This window comes from Barbus barbus, assembly GCF_936440315.1.
Source record: "Barbus barbus genome assembly, chromosome: 6".
NCBI classification, from domain to species: Eukaryota; Metazoa; Chordata; class Actinopteri; order Cypriniformes; family Cyprinidae; genus Barbus; species Barbus barbus.
The window spans coordinates 25,521,855-25,540,130 of NC_136734.1; the positions used below are offsets into that span (position 1 = coordinate 25,521,855).

An 18,276-nucleotide genomic window follows, 5' to 3' on the forward strand; every position below is an offset into this window, starting at 1 on the left:
TGTGAATCTTTATACCTATTGTTTTTGGCTGTTGTTTACTGTTTTAAGAGCGAAGAAAATGTTGCCAGAAATTATGGATACCTTTGTTTTTTTGTTATGGACTCCTCTGATAATGAGTTTCAACACCTCAATGCATTTCACAATTAGTTGAATTGTTTTCCCTGTCATTTCCAATTATTCTTACCATTAAAATGTCCATGACAAACCAATGGAATAGAACTTCCAACATTCCGATGAAATCTTCAGTACATCACCATAATCAAGCATGTAAAACACAAACAGTGTTTACACTACCATACCACTTCAGATCCATCATCTGGATATATAACAATTATCGGTATAATCCAAGCTAATTATGAATATTGACTGTGTTTGATTCACAGCCTTATTAAAAATTCATGGTGGCTTATGATGGTTTCTGCTACTCAAGGCATGATATTATATATATTGCATTTAGCGTAACTCTATCATTACATTACATTAGTTTTCAAGAGTTGTAATCAAAGGAAATGCAAAAAAAGTTATTTGCATTGATTCTGGTAATTATAGCAATTAAAAACGTGAATGGAACTTAATTAAATGTGTCCTGTCATGGTACAGTGAAAAACAGACTAATGAAACAATTTTCTGTCCCGATAACAAACCCCCAAATAAAAGTTATCCGAAATATTATTATTATATTTACATGCAATTATTTAGCTGTTGTTCTGCATTAAATACACAGACAGATAATCCAAAGAAACAACAACAATAATAATAATAATAAAGAAAAAGAAACACCCCTACTTGCTGGAGAGAGAAAAAAATGAATATAATATAATTTAATAATAATAATACACTTTTCTGACCTAGAGAATTGTCTTTGGATCTTCTATCTTCAAACACCATAGTTTAAATAATAAAATTACACTTAGAGAAACTTGATGAATAAATTAAAAATATATACAAACGTAAATAGACCAATGTAAAGCAAAGGCACATATCATGATGTGAAGAAAATAACTTTCAAGTTTAAAAATGTCACAAACAATAAGTGGTTTTAGGCCAGGGTTTCTGTTTCAGAACCAACTAAAGTAACCAGGTTATCTTTGCTTGGTTTTTTACAACCACAATATCCCTTGATTATTCACTGTCTGTGGAAAAATAATCATTATAATCCTGTGCTTTCTAGTATTGCCAAATACAGCTTGTTAATATATTACCTTCAGGGCTTATTTAACACACATAAAACATTCCCTAGGCAGATCACACAAAACATGACTCAAGGCCATCTTGCCACACACAGGAGTGCAGGGCTTGTCTGTTTACAGTCTGCTGTCAAAATGCAATCACTGTTAACCCTACCAAATACAATCAGTATCCCACAGAAAAAAAGAAGCACTGTTTCTTTTATAGTCTTATTCAAACACGCATCCTGTTAAAGGATCGCAGCTGCTGGGTGTGTGCGCGAGCCAAACGGCATTTTGACCTCAAAAACCCTTGTGCACATCTGGGCGGACGCGCATGCGCACCAAAAACTGGGCGAAGTGCCCAAACTCGCAAAGAACTTTTCAAACAACTTCTCTGCGCTTTTTATTGTCATCACTCGCAAAAACCGACACTGGTCGGTTTGTGTTAGAGGTGGCGTAAAACGGATAAGTGAGGAAATCGGATGTAGTGACGTTGCATATCCTATGTTTCACTGGAAGATGTTGAACTTTTCTGCAACGCTATAAATTGGATCATGTTGCGCCAGACCGGGGGACACAGCGCCGTTGTTTTGAACTTGACATTGCTTTTATGCCACTTCATATAATACAACGCCATTCAAGTCGGTTTTAGGCCCACTTTTACGATTTTATTCTGTTGATGCAAAACTCGTCGTCATGACAAAGAAAACTCTCTGGACCGTGGCGACGCTTTTCTTTTGTTTATGTTTTTCAACTTTTAAAGCAGAAACCTCTTCTTGTCACGGAGCATACGACCTTTACTTTGTTTTGGATCGGTAAGTACTCATAAACTTTGATGTTGTTCAGAATTCAAAGTCGTCAAGACAAAACATATGTATGTATAACGCAGAGAGTTACTATTTATAATGTTGTATATCGTTTACATCACACCAAGCTCGTTTTTGTTGGTTAAGGTGTGAATAACGTTCAATAACGGTCCGTGTCAGCTATTCTGCAGTTTGACCTGATTTTACATCTGTGCCAGACACTGCTGGCGACCAGCATCGTTCAGAAACCACACAACAAGACACTTAACGTTAGCTGAAATAAATATCTTTTGAGACTTGAGACACAAGCAGTTTTGGTTGGTACAGGGGGATCTATCTATCTATCTATCTATCTATCTATCTATCTATCTATCTATCTATCTATCTATCTATCTATCTATCTATCTATCTATCTATCTATCTATCTATCTATCTATCTATCTATCATCTATTCTTTTCTGTATATCTAACTGAAGTACTTAAGTTCAAGAAGACTATCTGTACCTCTTATCCATCTATCTAACTATCTGTCTTTCGTCTGCATGTGTAATGTTTCATATTAGCTTGCACTCCTTTGAGAATCTTTTGTTGGCCTCAGTGCAGTCCTCCATCCTGTCTGGGAATATAACAGGATGATGGCATAGATATGCTCTTTCCTCTTTTTGAAGACCTTAAAGCAGCACAAAACCAGCCATGCATAATGGCCTCAATAATCGGAAATCGAATTTCCCTTCACTGGTCTAGACTATTTCTCTTACTGGATGTGGTATGATGTTCTCTGATGATCTAGATTCTCTGACCTTGGCTTGAGACAAGGAAGAAGACAAAGCATAAAAAAATATTTTTTTAATTACCTATCGCTTGTGTTTTATGTTCTCAGCACATGCAGTGGACTATAATTATTAGTTCAATTACCTTGTAGCTATTACATCAAGGGCACATTTTATACACTTTTCTCATTAAAGACACTGCATTGCATTGAGGTTAATGTCGCAGAAGTCCACTTCCGCTTGAATTGATCAATAGATCGTATGTGTACATATTTTGCAATAATGGAATAATAATCAAAATTATTATGAAATTATCACAGTATGTATGTTTGCAGTTGCATTCTGGCTAGGCATTCATTATACCGCAGCTTCATTTGATGCTGATTTGTGTGGTGTTCTTTGTATTTGCTATAGACCTTTTTGGCTTTGGAGTACTAGCTTTACTACTAGTACTAGTTTTCTTTCTGTTCAAGAAAATGACAATACATGTTATGCTTTGTTGGATATTTTCATCTTGTTTATCTGCTAAATATCTTAAAATGTAAAAATTATTTGTTTTATTCAGCCAGGCTAATTAATAGGCTGATATTTGACAATTTTGAGATTATCAGCATTGCTTGATAGCTTGGCCAGTTAAAATGTGCCACTTTATCTACCAACAGTCTTGTTAATGGGCAATAAACATTTTCTGTTTTGGAATTACACTGCCATTCAAAAGTTTGGCGTCAGTGAGATTTTTATACAAAATAAATGAGTTTATTAAAAAACGAAGCATTAAATTGATCAAGGGTGACAGAAAAGACAATTAAAATGTCACAATGGATGACTATTTCAATTATTTCTGTTCTCTTGCACTCTTCTTTTCTTCTGAGAATTCCCTGAAAATATTAAACTGGATGATTTCGCAAGGATTTTTGTGACACTGAAGACTGGAATAATGGCTATATATAGAAAATTCAGATTTTCCATCACAGGAATAAATTGTAAAATATAGTGAAATCAAAAAAACATTCCTTTTCTGTAGTAACAGTATTTCACAATACTACCATTTTTACTGTAATTTTTTATTTTTAATCAAATAAATGTAGCTTAGGTGAGCATAAGAGACTTTTGAACAGTAATTTATAGGCTATATCATGTTTTTGGTGCAGCTTGTCTGTCTCGTTTGCTGTTATGTATACACTGGGCATCCACCACTGACCCGCTAGTTTGATGTTTTGTGTTGGAATGATGCAATGGTTTAAGGACTGAGAGTTACTGCTGGTCAGCAGTTACAATGAAGTGCTTGACTCATACTGTATGCTGTTATCATAGCACAAGGTCTGTTCTCAGCAGCTTGTTTGCCACAATGTAATCAAAAGCACAACTCTTACAATAACCATATGAGGACATTTCACTTAAGGGTTTAGATATAATTGCTTCAGGCTGTTTTTTTCTTTAGTGCTGACTTTGTTTTTCATGTGCTTCCTTACAGATCTGGGAGTGTTTCGACCGACTGGAATCAGATCTATGATTTCGTCAAAAATCTTACAGAGAAATTTGTTAGGTAAATATTCTAGCTTTATGCTGCCCGACAAGTTGCTTGTACAATTCTGAATGTATCTCTCATTTCAGCACATTAAAGAAAGTCATCCATCACTTCACTTGAATCGAAGCTAAATGCTAATTTGGTTGCACAGCAGCTACACATCCGGTTCTGAGATGGCCCTACAGTGGGAGGAAGGGAAAAAACTAAACGTGTATATATATATATATATATTACAAAAAAAATCGCCAGATGAATTTGAACTTATGTAACGTTGACTCAATGTATGTGCCAGTACAGACGGTAGCGACCTAGCCAGAAGAAAGCAGTCTGCTTGAGAAAATAGCAAAGGGAGCAGGTGGGAGTGGGTGGCAAGGAAGCTCAGTCTTCTGGGCTGTGAGAATGGCCATTTGCACTGCAACCATCCAACAGCACACTTATCCCTCACACATGAAAGGAGAAGACGCAGCCAATGTACTTTAAGTCATGAGTGCAGGAAGGCCAGTGCAGTCTGCCATAGACTTTGATGGTCTTCTTTTGTGCCATGTGTTCTGCATTGGCTCTTTTTAGGGTGCTTTTTTAAGCATTGAATGGACCTGCTGTATGAATATATCATTTAGGAATTACCTTGAAGAGCTGTGTAAGGGGTTCCTGTGTTGTTTGATGGTGTAATAAGGGACCAAGCTGAAAGACGATACAAGTATGTTACAGTACATCAGTATTCTTTGAATATTCAGGAACATTCAAGGTCATTTCCTTTTCAGGACAATTTTTTGTTCATGCAGGGTTTCGTAATACCATTTATCGAGTCATTGTTGCATTTATCACTTAATCAGCCTGCGAAATGTAGCCTGCCTCTTCTTCATCTGATTTTTGTTACCAAAATTTGGCTGCTTGGATACATTTGGATATTCTCACTGAGTATCTCATGTGGGGGATGGTTGTGGATTGGATGTCATGAGTGAGAAAAAGCAGCACCTCTCCTTATGCTCAGTCCTGAGACCTGACTTCAAATGTGTAGAGGAACCCAACATGTTCCTATGCTGTGTCAGCTTTCGTGACAGAAGGTTGTGAAAAAGACCAACTGCTTCATTGAAATGTACTTGTGATAATCAGCTATCTATTTGTTGTCAGATTATGTGTCTGTTCTTTCTGAGAAAAGAATGCTGCTCCAATATCATTAGGAAATAAAATCATTTTGTAAAGCCACAGTTTGTAAATGCATGATAACATTTCAGTTAAAACCGTAAAACATTGTTTTAGTTAATTGGAATAAAACTGAAATAAATGTTAGCTGAATTTTTTTTTTAAACAAAATTAAAAATGTTATTACTAAAGCTAAAACTGAAAAAAATGAAGCTAAATGAAAATATATATAAAACATAACAAAATGAATAAAACTTTTAAACTAAAGTATAATTAAAATCCAATTCAATATTGAGTAATTTTGAATCCATTATTTGGTAATGGTAACTACTGTAATGTTTTAATGTCATTGTTCTAGATTTTGAACTTGACATAGGTCCAAATGCACATCCGTATTTCATCACTGTTGTGCAGAAAAGTTGTGTGGCTGCTTGTTTGTCCTTCTCTTATTGCAAAAGGTAGGAGGAATATATATAGGAAGTGACAGGTATAAATATAATCACCAACAGGATGTCTGCATGAATCACACATGACAACCTGTTTCCTGTCTGCATATCAATTAATCACTTCCTTGGTCCAGGCAGAAGGGATTTTTTTCCCAGTCACAAGCTTTTATTAGCTAGTCACACTGGCTATCTTACGCATGAACCAACTCTTATAGTTGCGAAAGGATCATGAGGACAGCTAGACTTTCTACATCACAGGATTTCTCTGCATCACTTGCAGCAATGCTTGTATTTGACTTTTTTTAATGAAGTATAAAATCAAGTCTCTTCTGAAGAGCTTTTTGCTGTGGTTAAAAAAACATGTGTCCAACTAGAATTTGCAGCAGGGCTTAATTTTCCATTTGTCATTCATTTACAGTGTTTTTCCATTTTTCCCATTTTCATTCCAGTCCAAATATGCGAGTGTCCTTCATAGTGTTTTCATCGAAAGCAGAGATTGTGTTAGAGCTCACTGGAGACAGGTACGGAATCAGGCTTGCATGAAATGTTTGCAGTCTCTAGTGTAAGAAAGCTACTAATACACCATGTGTTTGTGTTGTACAGCACATTAAAGAGGAGTAAATATTGCAAAGGTTTCATTCATATGTAGATGGTTTTACATGACTCTTATATTACCATTACATCTTATTGTGAGCATAACATTTAGTAGAATATTTCTTCTATGTACACTGATTAGAATATTCCTTGCATTTCATTACCAGGGCAAAAATAAATCAAGGACTGAGGGATTTAAATGCAGTCAAACCAGCAGGAGAAACCTACATGCATGAAGGAATTATAAAGGTAAATAACATCTTTTATATGATAAACAGTGGAATGTAATTTGTGTGTCTGTTTTAAGAAATTAATTTATTAAAACATTTTTTTAATGTTGTGCAGAAACAGGAGTGTAAATATACTCGACTGTATTTCCTGGACTTTAGTCTTGTACTGAAATAAAATATAAATAAAACAAAAACTGTTTGGTTCCCCTCATTTATACCTCAGATAAGGTATAATTACATCTTTCTAAGTAAACACACTACATTCAATGGCCTGAATCTGGCCTCAAGATGAGTTCTGTGTCTTTGATACAATGATAGAAAATTTAAATATGTGTATATATGTTTATATATACACATATTTATACATCCCTGCTGTTTTTGAGAAAATAGGTTTCTACTCACACAACTATCACTCCCCTTCTTTTTCCAGGCAACTGAACAAATGAACAAGCAGCCTAAAAAGTCCTCTAGCATCATTGTGGCTTTGACTGATGGAAAGCTTGAACCATATATCCATCAACTCACTAAGGATGAGGTGAGCTGGTGTCTAAAATCAAACATATTTTCCTTAATTTAATAATTGCATTGTTATGACTGTTCGTTGTGTGTATAGGCTGATTTAGCAAGGAAGTATGGGGCCCGTGTGTACTGTGTTGGCGTAAAGGACTTTGATGAAGAACAGGTAATACTGGCACTCCAGCAGTTTAAAAAAAATTGTCAATACTACACAGAAAACATGTGCGATTAACACTTAAAAAGCTCTCTAAAGCTTCACCAAGTGCAGGGGTTTTGCAGAGTTGCTTGTAATCACAGGAATGCTGCTCTCTTCCTGTTTCTGTAGCGATGACAAACTGAATTAAAGAAGAGGGAATGTCCGCACATTTTTTTTCTTGCTTGGCTATCAGCCCTGCTATTATTATCTCTCTGTTTGCCTGCCAACAGCTCGCCGATGTGGCTGATACCAGGGAGCAAGTGTTCCCAGTCAAAGGAGGCTTTCAAGCTCTCAAAAGCATTGTTAACTCGGTAAGTTCCCCATGCCAGGGGCACCCATCCCTAAAGGTGTGATAGAGGGATCTAGTCAACTAAGACAGATCCATTCTTTGAACTACTAAGTAATCATTTAATCGACTATTTCTTCAAAGCGACTTACAATAGACTTCTTATGTGAACAACCCCCTGGAGTGGAGCGAAAAGGGGTTAAATGCTTTGCTCAAGGGAAGAATGTTGAGAGAAACGACACCAAGCACATCACCCCACCTGAACTTGAGTGTACAGCCCTTTTTGGGAATATGTCCTGTGATCTTTGAAAATGGACATATTTTTTTCCATTAACAAACTTGGTTCAGACAGATGTTTGATGCTAAAACAATCCAGATTTGTTATTTAACTACAGCAAAATTTCCAAAAAGGCTGTTTTATAAAATATAGCTTTTGAAAGTTCTAGGATCACTTGGTTGTAAATTGTAGGTTTTTTGTGAAACATTATGTTTGTATGAACTTGCCAAAGCAGTTTTGTCCTACACAAGTCTGTTGACAATTCTTTTGTGATACTTTCCATTTGCTTCATGATGCTTTGAAATGTTCCTCAAAGTATTTTTAAGTGCATGCTTGCTGCTTTATGTGCATGGCATTTACCAACGATACAGTTTAACACTGTAAACATGGTACGAACTGAAGACTGAACATCATCTGCCATCAGTAAACCATCACCAGCTGATGTCAGTGTTTTTGTATACGGGTGTGTTGTTTTGTGACCACAGGAATCAATTTCTGGGATATTTTTCAGGTTTAGTCATGCGAGACAAAAGACAGGACCTCCTTATAAATTATTGTTTTGTCCAGAAAAGAGATATGAAAAAAAAACAATCATCTTGTTACTGAATAAGCTTGTTTGGCCAAATGGAGTTTCAGGCCCAGCAAAACACAGGCATTATCCAGTGATTAGTAATCTTGGAGGCTGGGCTAGTTGGCCTCATGTTGCTCTCTGCTCAGATTTCCAGGATTTGAGATCATCTGTGCAGCTTTGCAGTCCGGGCCTAAAGTAGACTTAACAGAGATTTTGCAAAAAGCAAAAGCCTAAAGAATAGATTTATCCAGGCCTAATTTAATATTCCAAGAATGTTTTGATTGATGGCAGAGAAAGTATTTTTTTTTTTTGTGGCTTCATTTAAATATTTGCATAGCTACACTACCGTTCAAATATTTGAGGTCAGTATTTCTTGCTTAAACTGTCAGAAAGATCTAAGTGTAAACACAGTTTTCTGAGTAAAAACATAAATATTGACCCAGTTGAGATATGAAAGGGAAGGATTTTGTGGACAAATGAGGTCAAGAATATTTCGAGCCAAATTCAAAAGCAGTACCTGTAGTGCTAACTCTTACAGCGCTTACTCCTCATATGCATCTTATAGTGAAGTCATGGAAATATCATGCTGTGGAGCTGTTATTAGTCAGAAGATCAGAGCACAATACTTGAGGATACCACAGGAAATGCTATTTAAATCTGACTGCTGCTCAAAACTGACTGAAAACTCTTTAAGCTGGATGGTGATCCAAACACAAGGCCAAGGGGGGAAAAAAAGCTTAAAAATGGTCAAATCCATGATCTCAATTCCACTGAGAATTGGTGGCACTGCAAGAATGTCATGATTAACCAAACATAATCGAGTATTCTAAAGATCTGTGTAATAATGATAGATAGATGGCTGCTCTAATGCTTCAAGTCTATTCCTATGTGTGTATAGATACCTGTCAGAGAGAATAAGTTGAAACGTCTTGCGATGAACCTCCCTTATATTGTGTCATCTAATAACTCATTAAAGAGCCATAAAGACCATCCTGAGTATCTTTCAGCCCTGACATTCAGTCAGTGTTCCTTCTCCCCTTTAATGATAGCAGAGTTTATCAGGTGTCATATTCAATCAGCCTGTTTTATACGTGTCCTCCACTTCAGTCTGAAGCCTCATCTCCACTGCAGGCGATTTAGAGGACCATATCTTTCTGTTAATGTTGTCTTTTTGCCCGTTGTGTACACAGATTTGCATAGTTTGTCCTCTGTTGATTTATGTGGATGATGGGAGAAGCGATGGTGGCCTCTCACAGGCCTGTTTATATGATAATGTCAGCCTACGGTCTCTAATAGAGCTGAAGAGGGAAAATGGCACCGCATAATTTCCGCATAACGGCTGACACGGGTCTATCCCACACTGCACTGTATGTGATGCTCATCTCATTGAGCTTGATTTGGCATAGCAAACATCCCCAGCATGAATGCTAAAGACCCGGACACCGTGATAGCTGATACAGTGATTCAGCAGTGACAAGTACTGATTTGAATACATTTTTTTTTCATAATACAGATCCTCAAGCAATCATGCACAGAGATTCTAACAGTGGAGCCGTCCAGCGTCTGCGTGAACGGTACGCATTTCAAGGGCTTTTACAGCTGTCAGGGTGGATGAAATTGCGTTTTTGTGTGTGTGTGTGTGTGAATGTACTCGTTGATTTGGGTGAACTTGGGTGATTTGGGAGGAGTGTTTCTCATTATGTCCTCATCTGTTTTACATACCTCAGAGACCTTTGACATTGTTTTGAGAGGGAACGGGTTCACACTGGGCAGGCAAACAGAAGGAGTGTTCTGCAGTTTCATAGTGGATGGAGTTACTTCTGGTAAGTATGGTTATACTGCATATACTGATCTCATCCTTACTTGATATGATACTTCATTGACAAAACCAAGTGATTTAAAAGAGGTTTGTGTCTAAAAGTCAGTTGTGCAGACAAGAAGTGACAAGCAGGCCACACCTAGGATGCACCGCATCTAAGATGCAAGATGTTTTGTGGCTTAACTGTCACATTCGGCTACTAACGACAGGATGAGTTGTTGAACTACACCAACAGAGATTTAAATCAGTGGTTCTTAACCAGGTGGCGGAACCTACTGAGGAACTACCAGGAGGGCCGCAGGATGACTTCAAATTATTTAATTATTATTTTGCTATAATAAAGTATATAGTCTAACTTAAGATGCTAAAAATACTATTAATTTAGCAACATCAACACCACATTGTTTCTGTTAATATATTATGTTTTTAAGATTGAGAACCACTGATCTAAAGCAACTCATTTTTAAGGGAAAAATCACCCAGAAATGAAAATGTACTTTTATTTACTTACTCTTATGTTGTTCCAGACCTGATATTTTTATGTGGAACACAACGAAAATTATTTTGAAAAATGTCTCTCTGATTCATACTGTTAAAGCCAAGGGGGTCCTAAACTACACTTGACTTTCATTGTCTGGACACTTTCATTGCATGTTTATTTTTCAATGCATCTTCATTTGTCTTTCACAGAATAAATAGACAAATAGGTTTGGTACGATGCGAGGTATATTGTGTGAACTATTTATTTAACTGTGTATTAAAATCATACATGTATAGTTTTCCATAAGCAGCCACATGCTATATAGCCACTGCAGTCAGCGCTCTAGTGCTGTCCCTAACAGACTCTGAATGGTGCAGTATCATTAGATGACAGATCCACATATGGCATCCACATGTTTGCTCGCTGCTTTTGTAACCAGACAGGAAATACATAAATGTTGAATTCTGGGTGCTTTCAGCAGTGGTGCGACAAAGGAATCACTTTCAAGTGAAATGAAAAAAAAATGGCACTCTTCCTGTGCACACGTCAGCAGTTCTAGTGAGCCTCTACATCATAACAAATGGCCTGGCGGTACTCATCTTGGGGATCATAACACAATCAACTTTCTTTTCATTTTGCAGAGGTGAAGCCAAGCAAGGTGAAAAATAACTATGTCCTGTGCCCTGCTCCAGTGCTGTATTCAGTGGGACAGTGAGTATTCATGTTTCATAAAGCAGCAAGTGTCTCAGATTTCCATATGTACAGAAAGCAGACGTATCTTGTGTATCCTGACTGTTACAGCCTATTGCGCAATTGTGACCCATTAAAATATTGTGTGATACACCGGCCTCAAATGTCATGTTATAGCATTACATTATTGAAATATCCGAGAGACGCAGCACCCTGTTTAGATCTGGGATTAGCTGTGAGCAGCTTGTGTGAAATTATGCTCTGACTTAACCAGGACATTTGATCCACTATACGTGGTCGCTATTCAAAAGACTTGCTTAATTAACTCTTGGCTGGCAACTGTGACCCATTAAGTAGTTTGCTGCTATGAACTGCTAGTAAACACATCTGGTGGAGGGCTTTAAAAGGATGTGCGACAGATGCACCGATTCCCTTTTCCACGCTCCCATTTAAATAATTCACCGCATACTGACAGTAGGCTACCACATAACACCTGCAACATCAATGCGTGCTAGAAATTTCTCTCTCTGTCTTTTTCCTACCACTCTCTGTCCGTTTCTACCCATCTGTCCAGTTTGGATTCAGAAAACTGCCTGTTTTTGATCGGAAGCATATCTAGGATATGCCACCTAGAAAACAAGTAGCTCATGTCATTTATATTATATACAGTATGCAAACATACTGTATATGAGTTGCCCTGAACAATCCCTACTGAACAGACCACTAGAGAATATCAGATAGTGTCTTTTTGGGATTTAAAGGGTCTTTGTGGTTCAGTGACGTAGCGCCAGATATCAGGGTCTCATCTGCAACGACAGCTGTTGGTTCGTCAGACCAGGATCTAGGGCATCTGTCAGCCTGCCCATTAGCGCTGGCCGGCCCTGTCCCTTTGAGTCTTTGGCTGGAGGGGGTGAGGAACTTTTGTCTGGCAGCAGCATGTCCTCACCTGCGTTTTCACAACAACAACGGAGTGAGAAAAATAACTGAGGGACAGACCTGACACCTGTCTGCAGCGCGAGTGGTGGAACGTGCCTCATCAATAATCAATCTGATCTGTCAGGCCGCCATTTTAGTTCCATCTGCACAGGGGGTGGGAGATGCGCCCAGATAACATGGCAGCGCTGCCTCCACCAAAGCTCCTCCTCTCACTCTGCTAGATGATAAAATGATGGTCACTCTTTCTAAAATGAAAGGCAATGACGTCCTGAACGGTTTATTTATATCTGAATGAAAGTTTGATGTTACAGGAAGTTTGCTACAAGTTAATCATAATTTGTTCTTGAATACACTACAGTCAGTGTATTCTTGTGGAAAAACATAGTTATACGATTGTTCAAACTGTTGGGTTTGGTAAGATTTTATAAATGTTTTTGAAAGAAGCCTCTGCTCATTGATCAAAAATACTGATGTATTTGATCAAAAATACAGCAAAATTGTTAAATATGATTACAATTTAAAATAACTGTTTTCTATTTAATGTATTTTAATCTGAATTAATCTGAAATCATTCCCAAATTTCTTATTGTTAAGTATCAATATTTTTGTGGAAATACTTTTTTCATGATTCTTCAATTAATGGCAATTTCAAAAGAACAGCATTTATTTGAAATGGAAATCAGCTATGTCACTTTCAGGTTCTGTCACCATGTGCTTTGTGACAAGAAATAAAACTCACACACCCCTCTCAGTCTCCTGTGGTGCTATGAGGGGCCTTCTGTGACTGCAAGAGCACTTTTGTGTCCATGTGCTTAACTCATTCTGCTGAACTTCTTTCACATTTTCTTCTACTCTGCATTTCTAGACAAAAGAAAACCACTAGATGAGGCAGTGTTGTTTAGCATGGGATTCACCTGATTTCAATATAAATAAATGTAATTGGGAACCTTTTGGGAATGCCTTTTAGAGTTTACCACAGAGTTTCCTTCTTTGAGATGGGACATTCTGGCAGGCACTGTGGTTTCAGAGTACCTCTGAAGATAAATAAATCAGCCTTCATTGATTGTGGTGTTTGTTGCCAATTGCAGTGTGTCCAAGAATACTGATTGAATGTAATCAGTTCTCACGGAGCATCGCATAAATATTCCTCCAGAACTACTTTGTGTCCAAGAAAGACTGAACAAAGGTGATCTGAGGAATTTTAGAGCATCAAGTCAGGTGCAAGGAAATAAAATAATTTAGTGAATCGGTTCTCCTCTCTTCACCAAACATACATACATCCAGCTTGATTAACAACCTGCCTCCCATTTGCATGTATTGAGTATGTCAGCTGAATTAGCCTCTCCTCTCATCCATTCAGCACACATGCAAAAAACCCTTTACAAGCTTCCTGCAGCCTCAGGACCACATTTTCAAAAGGCTATGACAATTCAAGCTAATATCATGTAAAAACCCTTTAGAGACCAAAAAACTACATTACAGTGCAGTCCTGTGACAGATTTTAAAGTGTGGCTTAGGCTGTAATGGGAAAAGTTAGTTCTTACGATGCTGTTTGTGAAGTAACCACGCTGTTCTCATTGGTAATACTTTGCGCAAGACCCAAACATTAGTGAAATCTTTGTTGATCGCTGTAGATAACTCTTATTCTGCAATGTCTCTACTGCATCGTCATTGGCTCTGCCGACAGTGGTCTGTCTTTTTTACATATTCTCTCATTTTGGGAAGGATCTCAGGCGTTCAGTGAGTCGATTTCCTGCTTGAGGATTCTCATTAGCCCCATGGTAATTTTCTCCTGCATAATAGACATATGGAAATTACAATGCCGTTCATCATTAGTGCCTTAATTGCGAGCCACCTTCAACTCCCTCCTCAGTAAATAAGGAAGAATTTCAACTCAAATTCTGTAGAAATTAAACTTCAAATAATCTTCATGACACAAGTAAGCATCACTAGTTTTTATTTTTTTATGTATTTGTAGTTTATTTAGTATTTTAGTTTTAATTTTGATTTAATTTTGTTTCTCTTTTTTGCCTATTTTGGTTTACTTTCAACATGAGTTTAAAATAATTCCCCTTTTCTTCCATTCAATCTGTAAAACACTCCCTATTATGACACACATACTTTATCAGACATTACATCATATTCTAAATAATTCCCAAATTGACCTTGTTCCCTATAGTTGCGTCTCCATTTTTACTGTAACTGTCGTCATATTACAGAAACATATTACAGAAAAATCTCTGCAAGTAAAGCAGACTATACAGTTGTGCTTGAAGAATAACTATATTTCATTACTTATTTTTGAACTTTATTCAAAGCAGTGTGTAATTACCATTACATAAAAAAACATTCAAATGGCCAATTATGTGTTCTCTTCCTATAGACAAATGGAGGTTCTGATCAGTTTGAACAATGGCACATCGTATATCTCCAGTGCTTTCATCATCACTGCCTCCACATGTGTAAGTCAAACTTGAGATCAGAATTTCCGAAAATGTCTCTTCAGCTTATATACTTATTACAGAATTTAGAATTTAAAAAATTGGTTTTATATTACATGCAGTATTTCCTTTATTTCTTTCTGTTTTCATAACGTTTTGCTGTTATCCTGTTTTTAAGCTAACTGTAAATGTTCCCTCTCTCTTTAGTCGGACGGCACAGTGGTGGCCATTGTTTTTTTGGTGCTCTTTCTCCTATTGGCTTTGGCTCTGATGTGGTGGTTCTGGCCTCTCTGCTGCACTATCGTAAGTGTCACATGTCTACCAGCATCCCATTGTGAATTTTGTCCCTTTTCACCTACAGAATCTATATTGAGATTAACATGTTTATTTCTCATTATTATTTATATTTGCCTATATGGTATTTTACAGAAAGATAAGAAATTAGTAGTAGGAGCTCTATTGCTGTAATATACTGCTCTGGTTTACTTTTCAAGGGAAGCACAGTACACAGACCTGACAACATCCTGACTATTTATCTGATGCGTGCAACCAGAACACCTGCCAAAAATGCAAAAGTATTGCATATGGGCAATACAAAAAAAAAAAAGCTCTTTTGCTGTTGGTGCTTGTGGTTTTAACCAAACAAAGTACGCTTCCTATCCTTAAAATAATAATTTAAATAAAAAAGCAGCTACGCTTCTCAGGCTCTGATGTGCTTGTATATACAGATGGTGCACTTACAAAACATCTAGAATTCGTGGAGCTGGCGAGTATCACTATGGCAATCAGCGTCACTGCACCACAAAATGATATGCACCACCTCTCTTTGAGAACCTGGCGGGAGCCTTTCCAGGATGAGATGGAAGCATATTTTGGAAAACCAACAAAGGCATTAAAATGTAAACCCCCCGCAGCATGTCTGGACTCGTCCCTGTTTGTCTTGGTGGAGGAGCTGCTGTTCCTCTCCATCAGGGACCCCGGCACAAGAGAAGGGCCATGTGTGCTTTGTTAATATTTAAACTCAGCCTTGCCAGTTTTCAGCAATCAGAGAAATACAGAAGCACCTCACCCCCCGAAACACACAAATTAGTATCCACAGCCACGGCAACACGTTTTTTGCAGAAATGCCAAAATTTTACCAAATAGTAATTAAAAAGGTCATAAGGAAGTAGAGGGTCAAGTATGAAAGTTGTGAAAAATGTGTTTTTGCGCCATGAAGTGGGTCAGTTCAAAAACTAAATTGACCACAGTTGTCTATCTAAACATTAAGTGCCATATATGTAAATAAATAAAAAACATTTTATTTATAAATAAATTATAAATATTAAACGTAATTTTATTTAGATAAATGCATCTATTTATTTATGTTCTGAGAACACACTCTTAGGTTATTAATTTGTTGTTTTACTGCAAAATTCTATGTTAATGGAAATGCACCTTTTACATTTTAATTTGCAAATATGCTACCTGCTACTTGTCCATGATCATGTTAAGCCTGGGAAACAGCTTGACACAACAGTGTGTTCAGAGGGGTGAAATGGACAGATTATAAACTCCAATTGGACAATTATCCCGAAAGCCATATGGGGACGTTGCACTGCTGGACTGTGATTGGTCGATTCCACAGCTGTGCCACTAGTTTTTAGCCCCTCGCGCGAGTGTCAGATGGCTAAGTACACTGACATTTTAGGATTTAATTATCAGCTCTTTATCGTCCAAACCACATTTAGAGGGTTGTCCCGGCTCCACATCTGTCTGTCAGGTAGTTTGAGAACCTAACAGCCCAGCGTGTCATTTGTGTAATGCCTTATTTATCCCACAATATGTCTGGCAAATATAAATCTGCTCTTTAATTACTCAATAAAAAAGCTAATCCTTTAGCACAAGGTTCTGTCCAAAGTTATGTTAATCATCACATGCTGGGGCCCCATGGACGGATGGGGCTGGATTTTCCAGCAGTCAGTTGCGAGTCAAAGAGCAATTAATTAACTCTTAATTGATCATTTTCCATCATTATAATGGTAACAATGGCGAAATGGTATCAGTGCGCTTTAATGTGAATGAAACAGCTGTTCTACCCATGATATGTGATGATTAAAAGGCATTTTTTTTTCCTGAAAACTAATTTAGTAAATGCTTAACCTGCAATGGCAGTGTATCCATCTTTCATGTTTAATGAGACAAGGCTTGCTTCCATTTTGGAAAGCATTTGCAATGGAAGGGGTTACATGGTTGACAGGTGAAACATGGTCACATCCAAGGCGTTTTATCTAGATTGTTGGAGTCTTACAAAGGCTCATCTATGCTGAGCTTTTCGAATGACATATGTAGCCATTGTATTGCCCTTTTAACCTCAGTGACTGGGAAAGGTAAATGACATTGGATTCAAACAAACTTTTGTCTAGTAACACATTTATCCATCATGTTGAAGAGTGGTTAGATGTGTCAGATCAGTTGATAAGCAGTTTGCTGAGCGATCACTAATATGACGACATTTCCAGTGAGGAAGACGTCTTGACTGTGAGTGAAGTCACCTGCTGAATCCAGCGTAGTGTTTCTTGTGACAGATAAGCAGTCACAGAAAGTGCTGCAGGAAGACATCTCATCCTGTTAACTCTCCTCTTCTTTGCACTGGGGATCAGTCTGGAGTGAAGCCCAAGTTTCCCTTCTGCATTTCATTGCAGCTAATTAATTCCTCAGGACTTTATGATTGGGGGATTGCAGGGGAGCGTTGAACCTCGTCCAATTAATTAAGAGGTAAACGGACCACTGTGCACACCCCAAAGACTCCCCTGTCAACAAGTTGATTTTTGGGCTTTCTTTACTTTGCACCAGGGGCCTAGTGGGTTAGTTTACAAGCAGATCCCTGTAATCAATTGTGGTGGTGCCAGGCTCCAGTTGTTCAGCTGTGAATCAGGTCCTTAGACAGCAATAACTAACTTTGCATAGTATAATTTAGAATTATTCTCTTTCTTTTCTCAGGTTATTAAAGACCCACCCCCTCAAAGACCTCCTCCACCTCCACCTGTAAGTTTTTTTTTTTTTTTATGTATAAAATATAAATGTTTATAAATGTTTTTCAATATACAGTATATAAAAAAACATGTAATTTTTTTTATAACATACAAAAGGGTTTATTTACTGTTCCTTCGGAGGTATTATTTTTAAAATGTTAAAATATAGTCCAAATTTCTAAAGTTTGGAGTAAGATTTATCTATTTATTTTTATTCTAATTTTATTCAGCAAGGATGCATTAAATAGATCAAAAGTGACATTAAGATGTTAATGTTACTATAAATGTTTCAAATAAATGCTATTCATAAAAAGAGTTGCATCAAAAAATGCATCAATATTTTTTACAAAAATAATTAGCAGC

The 18,276-nt window shown here is 37.2% G+C and overlaps 1 protein-coding gene across 1 annotated transcript in view; it reads left to right on the forward strand.

Moving 5' to 3' along the window:
• The first annotated feature begins 1,495 nt into the window (after window positions 1–1,495).
• LOC306871714 (anthrax toxin receptor 2-like) overlaps window positions 1,496–18,276 on the forward strand; it is a 41,947-nt gene continuing 25,166 nt past the window's right edge. Inside the window, exons 1-13 of the mRNA XM_079419825.1 lie at window positions 1,496–1,984; window positions 4,220–4,291; window positions 6,312–6,383; window positions 6,624–6,705; window positions 7,117–7,221; window positions 7,300–7,368; window positions 7,629–7,709; window positions 10,046–10,106; window positions 10,260–10,355; window positions 11,474–11,543; window positions 14,842–14,920; window positions 15,107–15,202; window positions 17,882–17,926. Coding sequence (XP_079275951.1) covers window positions 1,866–1,984; window positions 4,220–4,291; window positions 6,312–6,383; window positions 6,624–6,705; window positions 7,117–7,221; window positions 7,300–7,368; window positions 7,629–7,709; window positions 10,046–10,106; window positions 10,260–10,355; window positions 11,474–11,543; window positions 14,842–14,920; window positions 15,107–15,202; window positions 17,882–17,926 — 1,047 coding nt within the window. The 5' untranslated portion in view covers window positions 1,496–1,865. The remainder of the gene's footprint in view (window positions 1,985–4,219; window positions 4,292–6,311; window positions 6,384–6,623; window positions 6,706–7,116; window positions 7,222–7,299; window positions 7,369–7,628; window positions 7,710–10,045; window positions 10,107–10,259; window positions 10,356–11,473; window positions 11,544–14,841; window positions 14,921–15,106; window positions 15,203–17,881; window positions 17,927–18,276) is intronic.